The sequence below is a fragment of the Oncorhynchus gorbuscha genome, linkage group LG10 (genome assembly GCF_021184085.1).
Source record: "Oncorhynchus gorbuscha isolate QuinsamMale2020 ecotype Even-year linkage group LG10, OgorEven_v1.0, whole genome shotgun sequence".
In the NCBI taxonomy this organism is placed as follows: Eukaryota; Metazoa; Chordata; class Actinopteri; order Salmoniformes; family Salmonidae; genus Oncorhynchus; species Oncorhynchus gorbuscha.
In genome coordinates this window covers 31,311,309-31,331,123 of record NC_060182.1, presented here as the reverse complement: position 1 = coordinate 31,331,123, position 19,815 = coordinate 31,311,309, and the positions used below count along the sequence as shown (strand labels likewise).

Sequence of the window (19,815 nt, the reverse complement as noted above, 5' to 3'; positions counted from 1 at the left end):
CCTTCTGTTTTACACTGCCCTGATGAGGAGGACCTTCTGTTGTACACTGCCCTGGTGTGGAGGACCTTCTGTTTTACACTGCCCTGGCTTCGGTAGTGCACCTTAACAGTGAGAAAGTGGTCCTGACAGAGGCTGGTCCATCCGTCTGATGTGATGGCCAGCTTTGGCACGTCCTTCAGCCTAGGTGTCACATTGGTCTTTTCTACACCATACCAGGTAGGAATGAATGTGTTATAGGTAACTCCTGGAGGGAGGGTATATTTGGGGTTGAGTGCCTTGCTCATCTCCCTACAGTAAAAAAAATGTTTTCATGTGTTGAATTATCATTATTGTGTATTGTATTGTGGAGTGATGGGACTAACATACAACCCTTTTATACTACTATATCCTAAAAATGTATACAGCTCAGTATATACTGACAGACTGTTACCTAAAGCCCTTGGACTCCACTGTTGCAAAGGAGTGTAGACCTTTCACTATGAACTTGGTCACGGCTGGGTGGCACTCATTCACCCTCTCCTCAGTCATCCTCCCACTAGCTGCCATTGTGAAGGGGCTTTGGGCTTGTCTTTGGCTTGGACCAGCGGTATTTCAGGGAGGAATGGGTTGGGTTCACTGTGGTTGCAACTTTAACAAAAAAGTAGCGTAATCTTTAAATGGGTGAACACACCCATAGCTAAACAATCAGCTGGCTTATGGTTCCTTTTGATCAGGAACCCATGTTCTCTGAATTGGGTTAACTCTGTGTGTGGTCTCTAGGCTGCTAGCATACATACCTGACATAGATCGGGCAACGAGAGATGAGCCACGCAGTCGAAATCTGTGCGCTTTCGATAGATGTTCGGACAGATTGCTTGTGTTTCCGCCCTTACAAGAAAAAGTCTTGTTGCACTTGTGGCAACGAGAAATGTCAGCATCGACTCTGGTGGCTCTTTTGAATGTTTAGTTCGCTCTGCCATCGTTACTAATTAAGAGCAGGATTTGTGTGTGTGTGACACAGGCTCCCCGCCAGAGAGACCTCTCTTCTGGATTGGGTATAGTGAAAATGCATCAAAGACAAATGTCTTCATCTTATTGCAAATTAGAAATGGTTGGTGAGATAAAATGTGCAAGATAACGTTTATGTAGCCATAATAAATAGGACATTTATTTTCTTAAGTTCTCCAGTACGGAAAGCAGAACCAATAATGTCAGAGCTTATCGATACTACGGTCTTTCATTATTTAACCCCTGGGCCCGTTTTAATACCGGGTTTCAGTACCCATCCCTAATCAGCACTAATTTGAATGCATCTTTAACTTTATTAGCAGTAAGCCTATGGTTTAAGTTGTGGAAAATGTGTGCACCATAGCCATGGCGCTCAGTGGTCCCATCGTCGCTCGCTCTATCGTTCACTCCGCTCTATCGCTGTGCTGGACTGACCCTTCAATAATGGCTTGAATATTAATAGGTTAGTCTGAGGAGTTTTTTCAAATTTAAATGCGGAGGCCATTTTCTCTAGTGCACTCGGGAACAACAGTACAGGGAAGCCTAATCATTACAACAATTATTATAGGTGATGTTTTTTATACATAGTTGCACTGGTGCTCCTAATATAAAACGGCAAGTTGCACAGCAAAATATTTAGTAACATATGCGACTAAAATGGTCACACTTTAGAGCCCTGTGTGAGGGGGGTCAGTGCGTGACTTTTGATCATTTCTTGGGGTTTTACTAATTGGTAGGAAGACGTTTGGTCCAAATCGAATGTTACGTACTATTATTATCTGAATTGAGGAAAATTTAAATGGCTAATTTTGGCTGCAATCAATTAGCTTAATTTCTTCCAAGATAACATTTTATTTCAACAAAATGTTTCAGTAATGCCGATCACCTGTTTCTAACCACAGAAACAGTTTCAGAGCAATCTGAGATGGTGGGTGTCACGGCTTGTTGAAATGACATGGAACGACTCAGCCCTGACATGCGCAGTTGTCAGTCTTACCTCACGCTGCTGTACGCTACAGCTCTGACATCATTAAGTCAATGTGATTCAGTATAATCCACTGTGGGAGCTAGGACATTGGCATGTAGAGATGTGCCGGTCTCTCTCATGGGGACTGGAGACTGTACAGTACAGGTAGTGGACACTGAGAGGCTTGCTGAGCTACTGTTTGGCAAATGGCGCATCTGGTCTCAATGCCCGACCAGCAGCCATCCCTCCGCTTAATTAAGCCCAATTGCCCTGGCAGTGCCCCCGCTATGCGCCAGGCACCACTGGACAGCCTGCCCTTGTACTGCTGCACCACTAATCCCTAGCTGTGTGGTCGCACTGCTTAATTGGCCTGAGGACAAATCTGTTTATTTGACACTGGGGGCTCAGCCTCACCTGGTCTTTCCACCCAGCGGCACAGCAATCAGGTCCTTAAAGTCCCAGGACTGCTGCTTTCCCCTTCCACTGCTCCACTTCACCTTGCCATGTAGTAATACTGTTGAAATGGAGTTGTTTTGACATAGCTACTAACTTGGAAACCACAGGGTTGTTTGGCTCATAGTACTGTAGATGCTGCCGTAGTGGATCCGAAAGAGACAAAGACAAATGGCAAGAAGAGGGCAGCAACAGAGGCTAAAAAGGGATTTCCGTCAGAGGTTTTGGGAGAGTGACACAGAGGATAAAGGCAGAGAATGGGGTCCGTGAAGACTTCTTGGTCATCCATGAGTAGCTTCATCAGTCTTCTCCTTAAACACAAAGAATGTAAGAGAGAGTGAGAGGAATGGTATTATTATAATTTGTCCTTTTACTGGCCAAGCTTTGTGCAACGCGGCATTAAAGCCCCCAGAATCTCTTTCAGACTTCATCCTCATCAAGCTGATATTCCCTCAGGGATATTAGGGATTAGCTCTTTCCTTTCAAAGAGGAATTCTTAAGTCAGTTGCCATGCATCATACCCCTCCCCACTCCAACCAAATCAACTCCATTTTGTCCCCCCCGCCTTGCTTCTTTAAGCTCTGACTGTCCCTCAGTCCAGTTGGTTCTGAATCGCTCTAGCTATAAGGGGATGAAGTGTATTGTCAAGTGCCACTAGCACTGACTCATACCCCTGTTAAGATGCTCAGGGGAGGTGGTGAGCCTTACACTTCGAGGTGCGGTCGAAGGGCCTCTTTCTGCCACATTTTAGGCTATATTTCAAACTGCTTCCAGTCAGTGTCTGTCCTGCATTCTATAACAGCCTTTCATGCTTGGAGTCAGACCTTGCATATACTGTATGTAATCATGCAGGCAGCACAACAAGACCAGAGCATTTTTCTAATTTGGTTATTCATTTTTTGCAGTAATCTGTTATATCAAATATTTTATTATCTGGGACAGCAACTAGCGAGCTGACATTTGAGTTTTTTCTCCCGCTAGGTTTTTGTGCGTATTATGTTCAGTGGGCATGAAACTGGAAATGTGCAAGTCCAGTGTTCTGTGCAGTACTCCTCACTACTTAGCTGAGGTGCTTGGGGGTGCTGGTCTGGAGGGATTTGCGTTGGATCTCTAGGGGATTTCCTTCCCCTTGGCAGAAGAATATACTTCCCCACTATACGTGCCTTCAGAAAGTATTCACACGCCTTGACTTTTTACACATTTTTGTGTTACAGCCTTAATTTACAATGGGATAAATGTAGATTTTTTTTTTGTCACTGTCCTACACTCAATACCCCGTAATGTCAAAGTGAAATTATGTTTTTAGAAATGATGCCTGGTCCTATTTAGTCAACTGGTCAATTATTTGGTCGATAGGCTGTTGGTCGACCGAGATTTGATTATTCCAGCAGTCGCAAATATATATATATTTTTTTATGGAACACGAGACACCCGTCTGATTCACGCCTGTCACAGTGGACTAATCCATTGCGGAGGCCACGTGTATGGCACACTAGTATTACCAGTAGTACATTTACTGTTCTAATCTACAATGTTTGTTTGGTTAAGGTAATTTCTCTTAATGCATTCAATATATTATTATTACAGTCTTTTTTACCGTTCTCATTGTCTGAATGGACACGTTGTTTGCGGACCGCACAACCTAGGCTACGCTTGTGTGGCAACATTGTAAAATAGGCCTTCCTGATTTACTTCTTATACCTTGCGCAAATAGTCTACAGCTATTTCTTTCTGGAGCTTGGGGAAACTCTGAGTGCCCAGAATATTTTATACAATGTTGCAAGTTTGCTAGCAAGAGCTTCATGCCGACCATGTTGATAGTTGATGCAATGTTTCACGTTCCTTGCAGAGAGGCCATGCATAGCCAATGTGATTTATGGGATATTTATTTTTATCAATATATTTTCTACCTGCAGGCTGCAATGTTTTTATTTGTTGGATTTATGTCGGCTATTTTAGCCTACATAGTTGGTAATGGCAATAGAAGTTACTTTTAGAATTTTTATAAACCACATGATGATGATTTTGAGATACTAATACTTTATTATAAATTAAATGAAACTTCCACGAAAATGTGCACATGAAAAACATAACTGGCACGCAGATCGGTAGAAATTGTGAGATAATTTGGCACTCCAAATGGAAAAGGTTGCTGACCCGTAGTGTAGCCTATTACTGGCAGCTTCAGGAGCATAACGGCAGAATCTGCAAAGGCCAGCAGCAAGGGGGAGGAGGAGGGTCGGGAACAGGTTTTTTCTTCTGGTTATCTTGATTTCTTTCTCCCTCTTGATTCATTTGAGTGTCTTAATCTCAGTGTGCTTAAAGCATAATAACAACTCATTAGCCTACATATAGGCTAGTTAATATTTTAAAAACACATAGGGTGTGTAAATATATGGGAAAATACACATTTTTAAAATGTCTACCAATCCATTGTTTGAAAGAACAGTCGACTCTTGGTTGACCAACATTTTCTTTAGTCGTGGACAGCCCTATTAGAAATGTTTATACATTTAAAATTTTAAGCTGAAATGTCTTGAGCGATTAAGTATTCAACCCCTTTGTTATAGTAAGCCTAAATAATTTTATGAGTAAAAATGTGCTTAACAAGTCACATAATAAGTTGCATGTCGCTCTGTATGAAATAACTGTTTAACAGAATTTTTTGAATGACTACATCATCTCTCTACTCCACACATATGTAAGGTCCCTCCAGTATAGCAATGAATTTCAAAAACAGTTTAAACCACAAAGACCAGTAAGGTTTTCCAATGCCTAGCAAATAAGGGCACCTATTGGTAGATGAAATAAAAATACATTGAATACCCCTTTGATCATTGTGAGATTATTAATTACACTTTGGATGGTGTATCAATACACTCTGTCACTACAAAGATACAGGCTTCCTTCCTAACGCCGTTGCCGGAGAAATAGGAAACCACTCAGGCCAAAGGTGACTTTAATACAGAGTTTAATGGCTGTGGTAGGAGATCAAAAACATTGTAGTTACTCCACAATACTAACCACTGATGGAGTGAAAAGAAGGAAGCCTGTATAGAATAAAAAATACTCTGTTTGCAATAAGCCACTAAAGTAATACTGTCCTGAATACAAAGTTTTATAGTTGGGGCAAATCCAATACAACACATCAGTCAGTACCACGCCATATTTTCAAGCATAATGGTGGCTGCATCATGTTTTGTGTGTGCTTGTAATCATTAAGGATTTGGGAGTTTTTCAGGATAAAAAAAATAAACTAAATGGAGCTAAGCACAGGCAAGATCCTAGAGGAAAACCAAACACTGGGGATGAATTCACCTTTCAGCAGGACAATAACACAATCTACATTGGAGTTGCATACCAAGAAGACTGTGAATGTCCCTGACTGGCTGAGTTACAGTTTTGACTTAAATCTACTTGATAATCTATGGCAAGACCTGAAATGGTTGTTTAGTAATGATCAACAAAACATTTGACAAAGCTTGAATAATTTTTAAAATAATAGTGGGCAAATGTTACACAACCCAGATGTGGAACGCTCTTAGAGACTTACCCCGAAAAAGTCACACTTTTTTTAGCTGCCAAAGATACTTATACAATGTATTGACTCATGGGTGTGAATACTTATGTAAAGGGGATTTCTGTATTTCATTTCCAAAAATATACAACTTTCTCTCAACATGTTTTCACTTTGTTATTATGGGGTATTGTGTGTAGATGGTTGAAAAATGCATGTCATACGTTTTGAGTTCAGGCTGTAACACAACACAATGTGGAATAAGTCAAGGGGTTTGAATACTTTCTGAAATCCCTCTATATCCTCCTTGCTCCCTCTGCTAGTATAGCACTAGCCTGTGCCGCAGACTGTGCCACTGATATCTTCCTCTCCTGCTGACTGTGAGATGCTTGTAGCAGGCCTATAGGTCCATACATGCCTGCAATTGGGGTTGATTAGGCAATGGTAAGGACTGCTGATGTAACACTATAGAGGGAAGGGCTCATCTAAAGATTCTCTACTTCCTGGTGCAGAGCTTCGGCCTGTATTGTTCTGGAGGATAGAATGGAGAGACACTTATTTAATGAGGCTTCTTCGGCTGCGTTGTTGCAGACTCCTCTCAGAGTTATTATGGGATATTTATTTTAGGGAGCAAAAGCGACAGTTACAGCCAAGTGACAAACACGAGAGAGGCTCGTTGCCAGAGCGATGCCAGTGTGGAGCTGTGAAGGGATGAAGGGGGGCTTCCTGTTGTCCGTGCCCTCCTACTGCCTTGTGCCCCCCTCCTCTCCACAGGCAATGGTCATGTCATCAATGTTGTCACCATCATCGCCCCATTCGTAAGACCTTTCTGAGATTAAGCATCATGTCAGCACTGTAAAGTGTGTGTTGCGTGTCCTCAGTTACTTTTTCAGGTTATGTGCGCATGTATGATATGGATTAATGTTGTGTGAACTCTGTTTCCCTTTTAATCTGGGTCAAATGTTAGATTAAACGTTAGTGTGGTGCAGCAGCAGCAGCATCATCATCATCATCATCCCTACTCTTGATACAATCCCTCTCTAGGTTCCACTTCAGCGTGCTGTCTTCTTGTGAGCCATCTCCTTCTCATTTCTCTTCATGTGAGCCATCCCATCTCTCCTCTCACTCAGACCATTGTTTTTCCAGTGCTGTGCTGGAATGTTCTTTTCACATGGTTCATTTAGAATGTTCTCACTGTGCAGTCACATCCCAGTGGTACTGTAGGCCCGATTTTGGCACGGCATTCTATCCTCCCAGGACCCTGGCTTCCATTTGCCTGTTTAACTACTCTCTCTGTCTCTCTATCCACTGATTAAAAGAAACAAACCATCTCAGCTGACAGCTGAGTTCAGTTTTAAGTGGATGACAGATCTACAGCTATATACCATTTAAGCCTGTATATCCCCTAGCCCAGACCCTTCAATAGAAGCTCTCTAACCACATTTGATGCAGTGGCGGGGGACAAAGTGATCAAAGGGTGGGTTGATAATGCCGTTAATGGACTAATTATGCACATACCGAAATGAGGTCATTTTCAGATTGTGTTGCACAAATATTGGATAACTGGCTATTCCACTGCACTGAGGCTGAACAGAGATGTTTTATAATGATATAGTAGTGTTTTCCAGGGCTATGTAGGTAATGACTGAATTATGACTGATACTATGTTCCTTCCTGATAGGCCTATGTTTGCTTTAGGCACTCATGAGGAACTCGGTATGGTTTGCACTTGTATGTTTGTTGATGTAAAGGGGGCTTTGTGGGTGTGGCTGGGCTATGTGCTTGGTGGACACTGACCTGTGACACCAACCTGGCTGCCCTCCTGCTGTGTTAGTTTTTGTGTGTACATACTGTACCAACCCCCTCCCTCCTCCACTGCCGAGTGCTGCTGGCTTGGCCCATGCTTCCTCATTCCTTTCCCTCTCCCTCAGTACTGTGGTACAATTCCTTAGGGAGCGCCTCCTACCTGGGTTTAATCTGGACTGGGCTGAGCTAGGCTGTGAACTAGAGGTCGACCAATTAATCGGAATGGCCGATTTAATTAGGGGCGATTTCAAGTTTTCATAACAATTGGAAATCTTTTTTTTTTTTTTACACCTTTATTTAATCTTTATTTAACGAGGCAAGTCGTTCAGGGGCAGAACGACAGATTTTCTTGCAAATTTACAGTTAACTAGTCCAACGCTATAACCACCTGCCTCTTGTTGCACTCCACAAGGAGACTGCCTGTTACGCAAATGCAGTAAGCCAAGGTAAGTTGCTAGCTAGCATTAAACTTATCTTATAAAAAAACAAACAATCAATCATAATCACTAGTTAACTCCACATGGTTGATCATATTACTAGTTTATCTAGTGTGTCCTGCGTTGCATATAATCTGACTGAGCATACAAGTGTTTGACTGAGCGGTGGTAGGCAGCCGCAGGGTCGTAAGTATTCATACAAACAGCACTTTCGTGCGTTTTGCCAGCAGCTCTTCGTTGTGCATCAAGCGTTGCGCTGTTTATGACTTCAAGCCCATCAACTCCCGAGATGATACTGGTGTAACCGATGTGAAATGGCTGGCTAGTTAGCGAGGTGCGCGCTAATAGCGTTTCAAACGTCTCTCGCTCTGAGACTTGGAGTGGTTGTTCCCCTTGCTCTGCATGGGTAACGATGCTTCGAGGGTGGCTGTTGTCGTTGTGTTGCTGGTTCGAGCCCAGGGAGGAGCGAGGAGAGGGACGGAAGTTATACTGTTACACTGGCAATACTAACGTGCCTATAAGAACATCCAATAGTCAAAGGTTAATGAAATACAAATGGTATAGAGGGAAATAGTCCTATAATTCCTATAATAACTACAACCTAAAACTTCTTACCTGGGAATATTGAAGACTCATGTTAAAAGGAACCACCAGCTTTCATATGTTCTCATGTTCTGAGCAAGGAACTTAAATGTTAGCTATCTTGCATGGCACATATTGGACTTTTACGTTCTTCTCCAACACTTTGCTTTTGCATTATTTAAACCAAATTGAACATGTTTCATTATTTATTTGAGGCTAAATTGATTTTATTGATGTATTATATTAAGATAAAATAAGTGTTCATTCAGTATTGTTGTAATTGTCATTATTACAAATACATTTAAAAAATCGGCCGATTTAATCCGTATCCGCTTTTTTTGGTCCTCCAATAATCGGTATCGGCGTTGAAAAATCATAATCGGTCGACCTCTACTGTGAACCACGGCACACAACAATACAGCCTAGGCCTGGGACTTCATCAGTTTTGTTCAGCCACACCCACCTAGTATTCCTAGCCCTGTATAGGCCCTCCCTCTGGCTGTGTGGGAATACACTCAGATCTCATTCAGCGGGGAGATAACATTGTGGATCGTACAGGTGACTGGCAAAATAAAGGAACCACTAACATCGTGTCTTCATAGGGCATTGGGCCGCCAGAACAGCTTCAATGCGCCTTGGCATAGATTCTACAAGTGTCTGGAACTGTTTTGGAGGAATGCCACACCAATCTTCCACGAGAAATTCCATGTTTTAGTGTTTTGTTGATGGTGGTGGAAAATGCTGTCTCAGGCGCCACTCCAGAATCTCTCTTAAATGTTTAATTGGGTTGATCTGGTAACTGAGAAACACACACACACTCTTTAAACCCCCTATGCTCCTTTGAGACCCCTCTTTCAAAGTCACTGAGACCTCTTCTTCTAGCAGTGGTAGACAAAAATATCAAATTTACATAAGCATTCACACTCCTGAGTCAATGCATGTTAGAATCACCTTATGCTGTGATTACAGCTGTGAGTCTTTCTGGGTAAGTCTCTAAGAACTTTGTATTTATTTTCCCATTCTTTAAAACGTTATTCGTGCTCTGTCAAATTGGTTGTCGATCATTGCAAGACAACCATTTTCAAGTCTTGCCATGAGTCAAAACTGCAACTCGGACACTCACTGTCTTATTGATAAGCAACTCCAGTGTAGATTTGGCTTTGTGTTTTAGGTTCTTGTCCTGCTGATAGGTGAATTCATCTCCCAGTGTCTGGTGGAAAGCAGACTGAACAAGGTTTTCCTCTAGGATTTTGCCTGTGCTTAGCTCTGTTTTGGAATGATTTTTATCCTGAAAAACTCCCCATTCCTGAAAGGAGTAATTAAGCTCTTCCCTCACCTGAATTATACAGTGACCTTTGTTACATGATCTAATGTTCCCTCTTTCTCTCCACAGTATCTGGAGGGGTCCTAATGTAAACTGTGTGGACAGCACTGGATACACTCCTCTACACCACGCTGCCCTAAATGGACACAGGTCGGTCTATAGCGAGTCCTGTTCTTTTGTCATGGGAGTTTAGATTGATTGCCATTGGTGTGAGTTGGGGCCACCCTTTTATTTTATTTATTTGACCTTTATTTAACCAGGCAAGTCAGTTAAGAACAAATTCTTATTTTCAATGACGGCCTGGGAACAGTGGGTTAACTGCCTGTTCAGGGGCAGAACGACAGATTTGTACCATGTCAGCTCGGGGGTTTGAACTCGCAACCTTCCGGTTACTAGTCCAACGCTCTAACCACTAGGCTACGCTGAAATGCAGGGCTTGAGATTAGCTTTTTTTTTTTTCACTGGTCCATTGGGCAAGTAGGACAGATTAAAAATATATATATTTAAAAAAAATGTTTTTACTTGTCTGAAAGCTCACTTGTCCAACAATGTAAAACAAATCTGTAACACCATGGGCCAAAACGGTGACTGAAAAAAATTGTTTCAGCAAGGAACTGTTGGTTGTTGGTCTCTAATCCCATGTATTGTATATCCTGCCGTTGTGGCCTTGAGCAAGTCACCCCACAAAGTAAAATACTGTGCGAATAGGCTACTGTATAAAATGTATGTTGTCAACTCTTCATCTGGAAAGCTACTGGGTCTGCAGGCTTTTGACCCAACCCTGCTTAAACATACCCGAGTCAGCTTATCAAGGTGAGCTTATCGAGTCAGCTTATCAAGGTGAGTTTATCGAGTCAGTTTATCAAGGTGAGTTTATTGAGTCAGCTTATCAAGGTGAGTTTATTGAGTCAGCTTATCAAGGTGAGCTTATCGAGTCAGTTTATCAAGGTGAGCTTATCGAGTCAGCTTATCAAGGTGAGCTTATCGAGTCAGCTTATCAAGGTGAGTTTATTGAGTCAGCTTATCAAGGTGAGTTTATCGAGTCAGCTTATCAAGGTGAGTTTGAGTCAGCTTATCGAGTCAGCTTATCAAGGTGAGTTTATCGAGTCAGCTTATCAAGGTGAGTTTATTGAGTCAGCTTATCAAGGTGAGTTTATTGAGTCAGTTTATCAAGGTGAGCTTATCGAGTCAGCTTATCAAGGTGAGTTTATTGAGTCAGCTTATCAAGGTGAGTTTATTGAGTCAGCTTGTCAAGGTGAGCTTATCGAGTCAGCTTGTCAAGGTGAGCTTATTGAGTCAGCTTATCAAGGTGAGCTTATCGAGTCAGTTTATCAAGGTGAGCTTATCGAGTCAGCTTATCAAGGGACTCTTAAGCAGGTGATTCTTTACAATGTGTTAGTGCAGGGCTGGAGCAAAATCCTGCACACCCAGTAGCTCTCCTGGACTCTCCTGGAGGATGATTTGCCACCCTGCAACATTACAGTTACAACCCAATACTTTTTTTTGTCTCGAAAATCATTCCCTCATTCAATGAACGAGGAATCAAATGGCTGAGGTGGGTGACTTTAAAGTAAGGTAGCTAACTAAGACATGTTTCCCTGTTTTGTTTGGCTAGAATATGTCATTTTCAGGGGAGATCTTGACAGCATATGAGTTACTTGTCAAATAGGCTATTCTAAGATTATTTCTTTTTTACAATGTCAGAATTGCATGGCCAGTATTGAATAGAGGAAAATCCCAGCTTTCCAATGGTGCCAGAATTATTTCACCCCGTTTTGAGCGTTTTACAACCGGAGTATCCAGCATTAGTTTAATCTGCACACCCGTATCAACTGTGTGACGGCCATTTTGTGGTTGAACACAAGTGACTGTGGGAAGTTGTGTCAGACGTTGGATATGACAATACGATGAATACATGCTAATACCTGAATAGATGAGCAGCAAGATAACCAGCCGAACTACACAATATGTTTGTCTGATGCTTATCATTATTTTACCTCCCCCAGGCTCGCTTTAAGAAATATAAAACGCATCGTGTGACTGCATGATTGAAAGACCGCTCGTGCTTGTCAATGCAGGCTTACAACAATTATTTGCTGATGCACTCTGCAGAGATTGGGAGGACAGTGTGCAACACATCCCATCCACGTTTATTACATGTTCATTTGGACAACTTAAATCTATAATCTGCTTGTCCCACTATGTGTTTTACCTGCCCCTGGCAAGAGGACAGGCATTAGTGTTGAGCCCTGAAATGCTATAATTATGGGGTTAACAATGACACCGTTTACTGTCAACATCACCTACATAATGAACATGTACAACTCTTCTGACCCCGTTTGTCCAATCCGCAGTGAGGTAGTGGAGGCGCTGCTACGTAACGAGGCCTTGACCAACATCGCTGACAATAAGGGCTGCTACCCCCTGCACCTGGCCGCATGGAAGGGGGACCAAAGGATCGTCAGGCTACTCATTCACCAAGGCCCCTCACACCCCAAACTCAACGAGCAGGTCTGACTTCCCCCTACTACCTGTAGCTCCCTTTTCACTATCCATGTTCCCCTTTCCCACACCTCAATGAATCAGTCTTCCTCTGCTCAGAGTAGCAATGCTTTTTTTTAAAATGTATCAATCTGATCTGTGTATGAGAAGAAAGGAAACAGGTCTGTGCAGTTAATGTTTCATAACTCACAAACTAGACCATGAGCTCTAGTGTTACTTCCTGTTCCTGTCAGTCACATGCAGTTTTAAAGAGCGAGATCTGGCCTATACAGCTCATCATTCATTTACACATTTGACCTCGCTGAGCTCCTTTCTATAGAATTGATTTTCAACTAAGTACAATGTGGGTGGTCTTACTCGACTCGCTCTGTCTGTGGTTTGCCGAAACCATTTCCCTTTCTTTGGGAATTGCATTTTGTAGAATACAGTATGGCATAGCTTGTTTTTTCACTGCAAAACCATACACATTAACTGCATTGCAGCATGAATTCAAATGCACTAATATTTGTGTTGAAGCGACTAGACGCCAGCCAAGTGAATGTGTCTTGATTGATCTGTTTATGTTGTAACGTGTTAAAACCAGGCATGGTGTGTAGAGACTGCAAACTGCATAACCACCAGCAGCACCTTCAGTCTTTAACCTGTCCTGTCTGTGATCTCAGTATCTTTACCATTTGGGAAGAAATGACCCATTATGAGGCAATGGAACAAATGAAATCATAGCCATAAAGTTTACCATCACTGTAGTACTTACACTCAAATGTCTCTGAAGTACTATTGGTATTAGACTCCCAGTTTGCAGCCACGTTAATGTATTTCTTTGATCCATTGCCATCACATTTTGTGTCATTTCTCTTCAAAAATATGCCTGTTCATAAACACCTGTTCATTCATTAACTCAACTTTGTTCATATTTCTGTTAATTTATTTTGATACATTTTTGCAACTGACAGTCATTCATTGCCTGTATGTGAGTGAAAAACCATTGCCTCATTTATCTTCCCTCCTAGAGCTCCTCTGTAGAGCACAAAGAGTTGAAACGCTGTGGGCCCTTTGACCTGCATATTAATGCCAAGGTGTGTACCCAGATAGACAGACAGACAGACCGACAGACTGCCCTATTATGCGCTTTCCTGCTTCCAAAGTATGCACACAGCTAGTTGCGCACCAGCTGTTCGCCATGCTTGGGTTTGATGCTTGGGTTTGATGCTGAGCTTGATGCTTAGGTTTGATGCCTGGGTTTGATGCTGAGCTTGATGCTTAGGTTTGATGCTTGGGTTTGATGCTGAGCTTGATGCTTAGGTTTGATGCTTGGGTTTGATGCTGAGCTTGCACTGCCGGTCTGTTTATCAAAGATAAGAGAACTGGACACTGACTTTTTAAAAACTTTTTCTGGGCACATATCTTTTGATTTCTTGGGGTTCTTTCTCTAGATAATTTCATCTTCAGGCAGGCGTAAGGCGGTACGGCGTCCCAGCAAAATAAATAGTGGAGGTACGTCGCACCGGTAAAACATGAGCCTATCACGATAATTAAAACAAAAATGTCAACAATCTGTAGGCTATTACAATCATTTTGATCATTACCGCATGTCAAAGGCATGAACAATTAGCAAATGGACTTGAAAACGGGTGGATTTGATTTACAGTACCAGTCAAAAGTTCAGACACACTCATTCAAGGGTTTTTCTTTATTTTTACTATGACGTAACTCATGGAATTATGTAGTAACCCAAAAAGTGTTAAACATATCAAAATATATTTTAGATTTGAGATTCTTCAAAGTAGCCACCCTTTGTCTTGAAGACAGCTTTGCACACTCTTGGCATTCTCTCAACCAGCTTCATGGGGGAATGCTTTCCAACAGTCTTGAAGGAGTTCCCACATATGCTGAGCACTTGTTGGCTGCTTTTCCTTCACTCTGTTGTCCAACTCATCCCAAACCATCTCAATTGGGTTGACGGATGATTGGGGAGGCCAGGTCATCTGATGCATCACTCTCCATGGTCAAATAGCCCCTACAAAGCCTGAAGGTGTCTTTTGGGTAATTGTCCTGTTGGAAAACAAATGATAGTCCCACTAAGCGCAAACCAAATGGAATGGCGTATTGCTACAGAATGCTGTGGTAAGCCATGCTGGTTAAGTGTGCCTTGACAATGTCACCAGCAATGCACCCCTACACCATCACACCTCCTCCTCCATGTTTCACGGTGGGAACCACACATGCAGAGATCATCCGTTCACCTACTCTGCGTCTCTCAAAACACGGCGGTAGGAACACAAAATATTACATTTTATATTGATATACATATCAAAATATCTAATTTGGACTCATCAGGCTAAAGGACAGACTTCCACCAGTCTAATGTCCATTTCTCATGTTTCTTGGCCCAAGCAAGTCTCTTCTTATTCGTGTTCTTTAGTAGTGGTTTCTTTGCAGCAATTCGACCATGAAGGCCTGATTCACAGTCACCTCTGAACAGTTGAAACTTGACTGGTACTGTTTAACCTACACTCCAAAATGCATTGAAGTTCGACCAGAACACTGGCAGAGATGAGGCAGAGATGAGTGGCCAACAGCAGTGGCCGACAGCATAAATGATGGCCTAATGATGATTGCTAAATGTCCTTACAATTTCTGGTGTTTTGTGTAACAGATGTCTCTTTCCATTCACCACTGTATGGAGGCTGGAAATGTGTTGTGAGTGGATGAATGTGCACGGGTAGCCTAGTAAAGGAGCCTTCTGATGTGATTGTTTGTCAAACTGATGAAAACATCATGACTGGTTGGGTTTATGTCACAATAAAAGGTAATACATTGTAAAAGTTAAATGATACATCTTTACAACTAGGCCCACAGAGATCATACTAATATCATACAGTATTTGTAATTATATGATTAGGCCCATAAATTCATTCTACTTTCACCACTTCCTTCTGGTTCCTGAGAAGTAATTGTTAAAGTTGAATTTGCAATGTTATTACTGTTGCTGCTGTTGTTCCATAGTCCATTTTTCTGTTTACACAGTCACATGACGTTGAAGAACTTTGATGATCATCCTCTTTGGGATCATCCTCTCTCATTAGTCATGAATATGAATCAATCCCTTGGGGACAGAATAGGGATGTGGCGGTCATGACATTTTGTCAGCCGATTATTGTCATGCAAAAGACTGCCAGTGTCATGGTAATTGCAATGTTAATTAACATAAACACGTTTAGCATCTCCATAAACACGTTTAGCATCTCCTGGTCTCCATAAACACGTTTAGCATCTCCTGGTCTCCATAAACACGTTTAGCATCTCCTGGTCTCCATCAACACATTTAGCATCTCCTGGTCTCCATCAACATGTGTAGCATCTCCTGGTCTCCATCAACACGTTTAGCATCTCCATCAACACGTTTAGCATCTCCTGGTCTCCATCAACATGTGTAGCATCTCCTGGTCTCCATCAACACGTTTAGCATCTCCTGGTCTCCATCAACACGTTTAGCATCTCCTGGTCTCCATCAACATGTGTAGCATCTCCTGGTCTCCATCAACACGTTTAGCATCTCCATCAACACATTTAGCATCTCCTGGTCTCCATAAACACGTTTAGCATCTCCTGGTCTCCATCAACACGTTTAGCATCTCCTGGTCTCCATCAACACGTTTAGCATCTCCTGGTCTCCATCAACACGTGTAGCATGTCCTGGTCTCCATCAACACGTTTAGCATCTCCTGGTCTCCATCAACACAGCATCTCCTGGTCTCCATCAACATGTGTAGCATCTCCTGGTCTCCATAAACACGTTTAGCATCTCCTGGTCTCCATCAACACGTTTAGCATCTCCTGGTCTCCATCAACACGTTTAGCATCTCCTGGTCTCCATCAACACGTGTAGCATGTCCTGGTCTCCATCAACACGTTTAGCATCTCCTGGTCTCCATCAACACGTTTAGCATCTCCTGGTCTCCATCAACACGTTTAGCATCTCCTGGTCTCCATCAACACGTTTAGCATCTCCTGGTCTCCATCAACATGTGTAGCATCTCCTGGTCTCCATCAACACGTTTAGCATCTCCTGGTCTCCATAAACACGTTTAGCATCTCCTGGTCTCCATCAACACATTTAGCATCTCCTGGTCTCCATCAACATGTGTAGCATCTCCTGGTCTCCATCAACACGTTTAGCATCTCCATCAACACGTTTAGCATCTCCTGGTCTCCATCAACATGTGTAGCATCTCATGGTCTCCATCAACACGTTTAGCATCTCCTGGTCTCCATCAACACGTTTAGCATCTCCTGGTCTCCATCAACATGTGTAGCATCTCCTGGTCTCCATCAACACGTTTAGCATCTCCATCAACACATTTAGCATCTCCTGGTCTCCATAAACACGTTTAGCATCTCCTGGTCTCCATCAACACGTTTAGCATCTCCTGGTCTCCATCAACACGTTTAGCATCTCCTGGTCTCCATCAACACGTGTAGCATGTCCTGGTCTCCATCAACACGTTTAGCATCTCCTGGTCTCCATCAACACGTTTAGCATCTCCTGGTCTCCATCAACATGTGTAGCATCTCCTGGTCTCCATAAACACGTTTAGCATCTCCTGGTCTCCATCAACACGTTTAGCATCTCCTGGTCTCCATCAACACGTTTAGCATCTCCTGGTCTCCATCAACACGTGTAGCATGTCCTGGTCTCCATCAACACGTTTAGCATCTCCTGGTCTCCATCAACACGTTTAGCATCTCCTGGTCTCCATCAACACGTTTAGCATCTCCTGGTCTCCATCAACACGTTTAGCATCTCCTGGTCTCCATCAACATGTGTAGCATCTCCTGGTCTCCATCAACACGTTTAGCATCTCCTGGTCTCCATCAACACGTTTAGCATCTCCTGGTCTCCATCAACACGTTTAGCATCTCCTGGTCTCCATCAACACGTTTAGCATCTCCTGGTCTCCATCAACACGTTTAGCATCTCCTGGTCTCCACACCTACAAGCTGCTGATGCGTCTTTGGAACATCTACTTTTAAAAAAGTCTAATAAACCAATTGAATATACAACATCACAATAAATCCATTATTTATTTTAGAATGGCCCTTTATCAAATGGGAAGGGGAAAAAAGACCTGCCGCACACGTTCCTTTTTTCAATGATGCTCTCTCCTCTCGCTCTCTCTCTCTCCCCTTGTTCCTGCAGCTAACCAGTGCTTCAAATCAAAGTTTATTTGTCATGTGCACCGACAAATGCTAGTGCTTACTTACAGGCTCTAACCAATGGTGCCAAAAAAAGGTATGTGTAGTTAAGTAAATAAATAAAACAACAGTAGAAAGACATTTGAAAAAAAGAGTAGCAAGGCTATATACAGACACCTGTTAGTCAGGCTTATTGAGGTAGTATGTACATGTAGGTATCGTTAAAGTCACTGCATACATGATGAACAGAGAGTAGCAGAATAGTAAAAAGAGAGGTTGGCGAGTGGTGGGACACAATGCAGATAGCCCGGTTAGCCAATGTGCGGGAGCACTGGTTGGTCGGGCCAATTGAGGTAGTATGTACATGAATGTATAGTTAAAGTGACTATGCATATAAGATAAACAGAGAGTAGCAGCGGCGTAAAATCTTTTAGTTTCCAGAGGGGGAATAGGCTTTGTCGTGTCCTCTTCACGACTATCTTGGTGTGTTTGGACCAATCTAGTTTGTTGTTGATGTGGACACCAAGGAATTTGAAGCTCTCAACCTGCTTCACTACAGCCCTGTCGATGAGAATGGGGACGTGCTCGGTGCTCCTGTTCCTGTAGTCCACAATCATCTCCTTAGTCTTGGTTACATTGAGGGATAGGTTATTATTCTGGCACCACCCGGCCAGGTCTCTGATTTCCTCCCTATAGGCTGTCTCGTTGTTGTCGGTGATCAGGCCTGTTGTGTCGTCAGCAAACTTAATGATGGTGTTTGAGTCGTACCTGGCCATGCAGTCGTGGGTGAACAGGGAGTACAGGAGGGGATTGAGCACGCACCCCTGGGGAGCTCCAGTGTTGAGGATCAGCGTGGCAGATGTGTTGCTACCTACCCTCACCACCTGGGGGCGGCCTGTCAGGAAGTCCAGGATCCAGTTGCAGAGGGAGGTGTTTAGTCCCAGGATCCTTAGCTTAGTGATGAGCTTTTGAGGGTACTATGGTGTTGAACGCTGAGCTGTAGTCAATGAACAGCATTCTCACATAGGTGTTCCTTTTGTCCAGGTGGGAAAGGGCAGTGTGGAGTGCAATAGAGATTGCATCATCTGTGGATCTGTTTGGGCGGTATGCAAATTGGAGTGGGTCTAGGATTCCTGGGATAATGGTGTTGATGTGAGCCATTACCAGCCTTTCAAAGCACTTTATGGCTAAGGACGTGAGTGCTACGGGTCTGTAGTCATTTAGGCAGGTTGCCTTTGTGTTCTTGGGCACAAGGACTACGGTGGTCTACTTGAAGCATGTTGGTATTACAGACTCAATCAGGGACATATTGAAAAAGTCAGTGAAAACACCTGCCAGTTGGTCAACACATGCCCGGTGCACACGTCCTGGTAATCCATCTGGCCCCGCAGCCTTGTGTATGTTGACCTGTTTAAAGGTCTTACTCACGTTGGCTACGGAGAGCGTGATCACACAGTCGTCCGGAACAGCTGATGCTCTCATGCATGCCACAGTGTTGCTTGCCTCGAAGCGATCATAGAAGTGATTTATCTCGTCTGGTAGGCTCATGTCACTGGGCAGCTCGCGGCTGTGCTTCCCTTTGTAGTCTGTAATAGTTTGCAAGCCCTGCCACATAAGACGAGCGACGGAGCCGGTGTAGTACGATTCAATCTTAGCCCTGTATTGACGCTTTGCCTGTTTGATGGTTCGTCGCAGGGCAGGATTCCTTGTAACCTTCCGAGTTAGAGTCCTGCACCTTGAAAGCGGCAGCTCTACCCTTTAGCTCAGTGCAAATGTTGGCTGTAATCCATGGCTTCTGGTTGGGGTATGTACGTACAGTCACTGTGGGGACAATGTCCTCAATGCACTTATTGATAAAGCCAGTGACTGATGTGGTGTACTCCTCAATGCCATCGGAAGAATCCCGGAACATGTTCCAGTCTGTGATAGTAAAGCAGTCCTGTAGTTTAGCATATGCTTCATCTGACCATTTTTTAAATAGACCGAGTCACTGGTGCTTCCTGCTTTAATTTTTGCTTGTAAGCGGGAATCAGGAGGATAGAGT

The 19,815-nt window shown here is 43.1% G+C and overlaps 1 protein-coding gene across 11 annotated transcripts in view; it reads left to right on the top strand.

Moving 5' to 3' along the window:
- LOC124045867 (ankyrin repeat and SAM domain-containing protein 1A-like) overlaps nucleotides 1-19,815 on the top strand; it is a 189,225-nt gene that overhangs the window by 37,865 nt on the left and 131,545 nt on the right. For 10 of the 11 annotated variants that reach the window (XM_046365619.1, XM_046365617.1, XM_046365614.1 and 7 more), the window contains exons 2-4: nucleotides 10,143-10,223; nucleotides 12,428-12,584; nucleotides 13,586-13,651. In XM_046365619.1, coding sequence (XP_046221575.1) covers nucleotides 10,143-10,223; nucleotides 12,428-12,584; nucleotides 13,586-13,651 — 304 coding nt within the window. The remainder of the gene's footprint in view (nucleotides 1-10,142; nucleotides 10,224-12,427; nucleotides 12,585-13,585; nucleotides 13,652-19,815) is intronic. The other variant, XM_046365621.1, reaches the window with a different exon arrangement.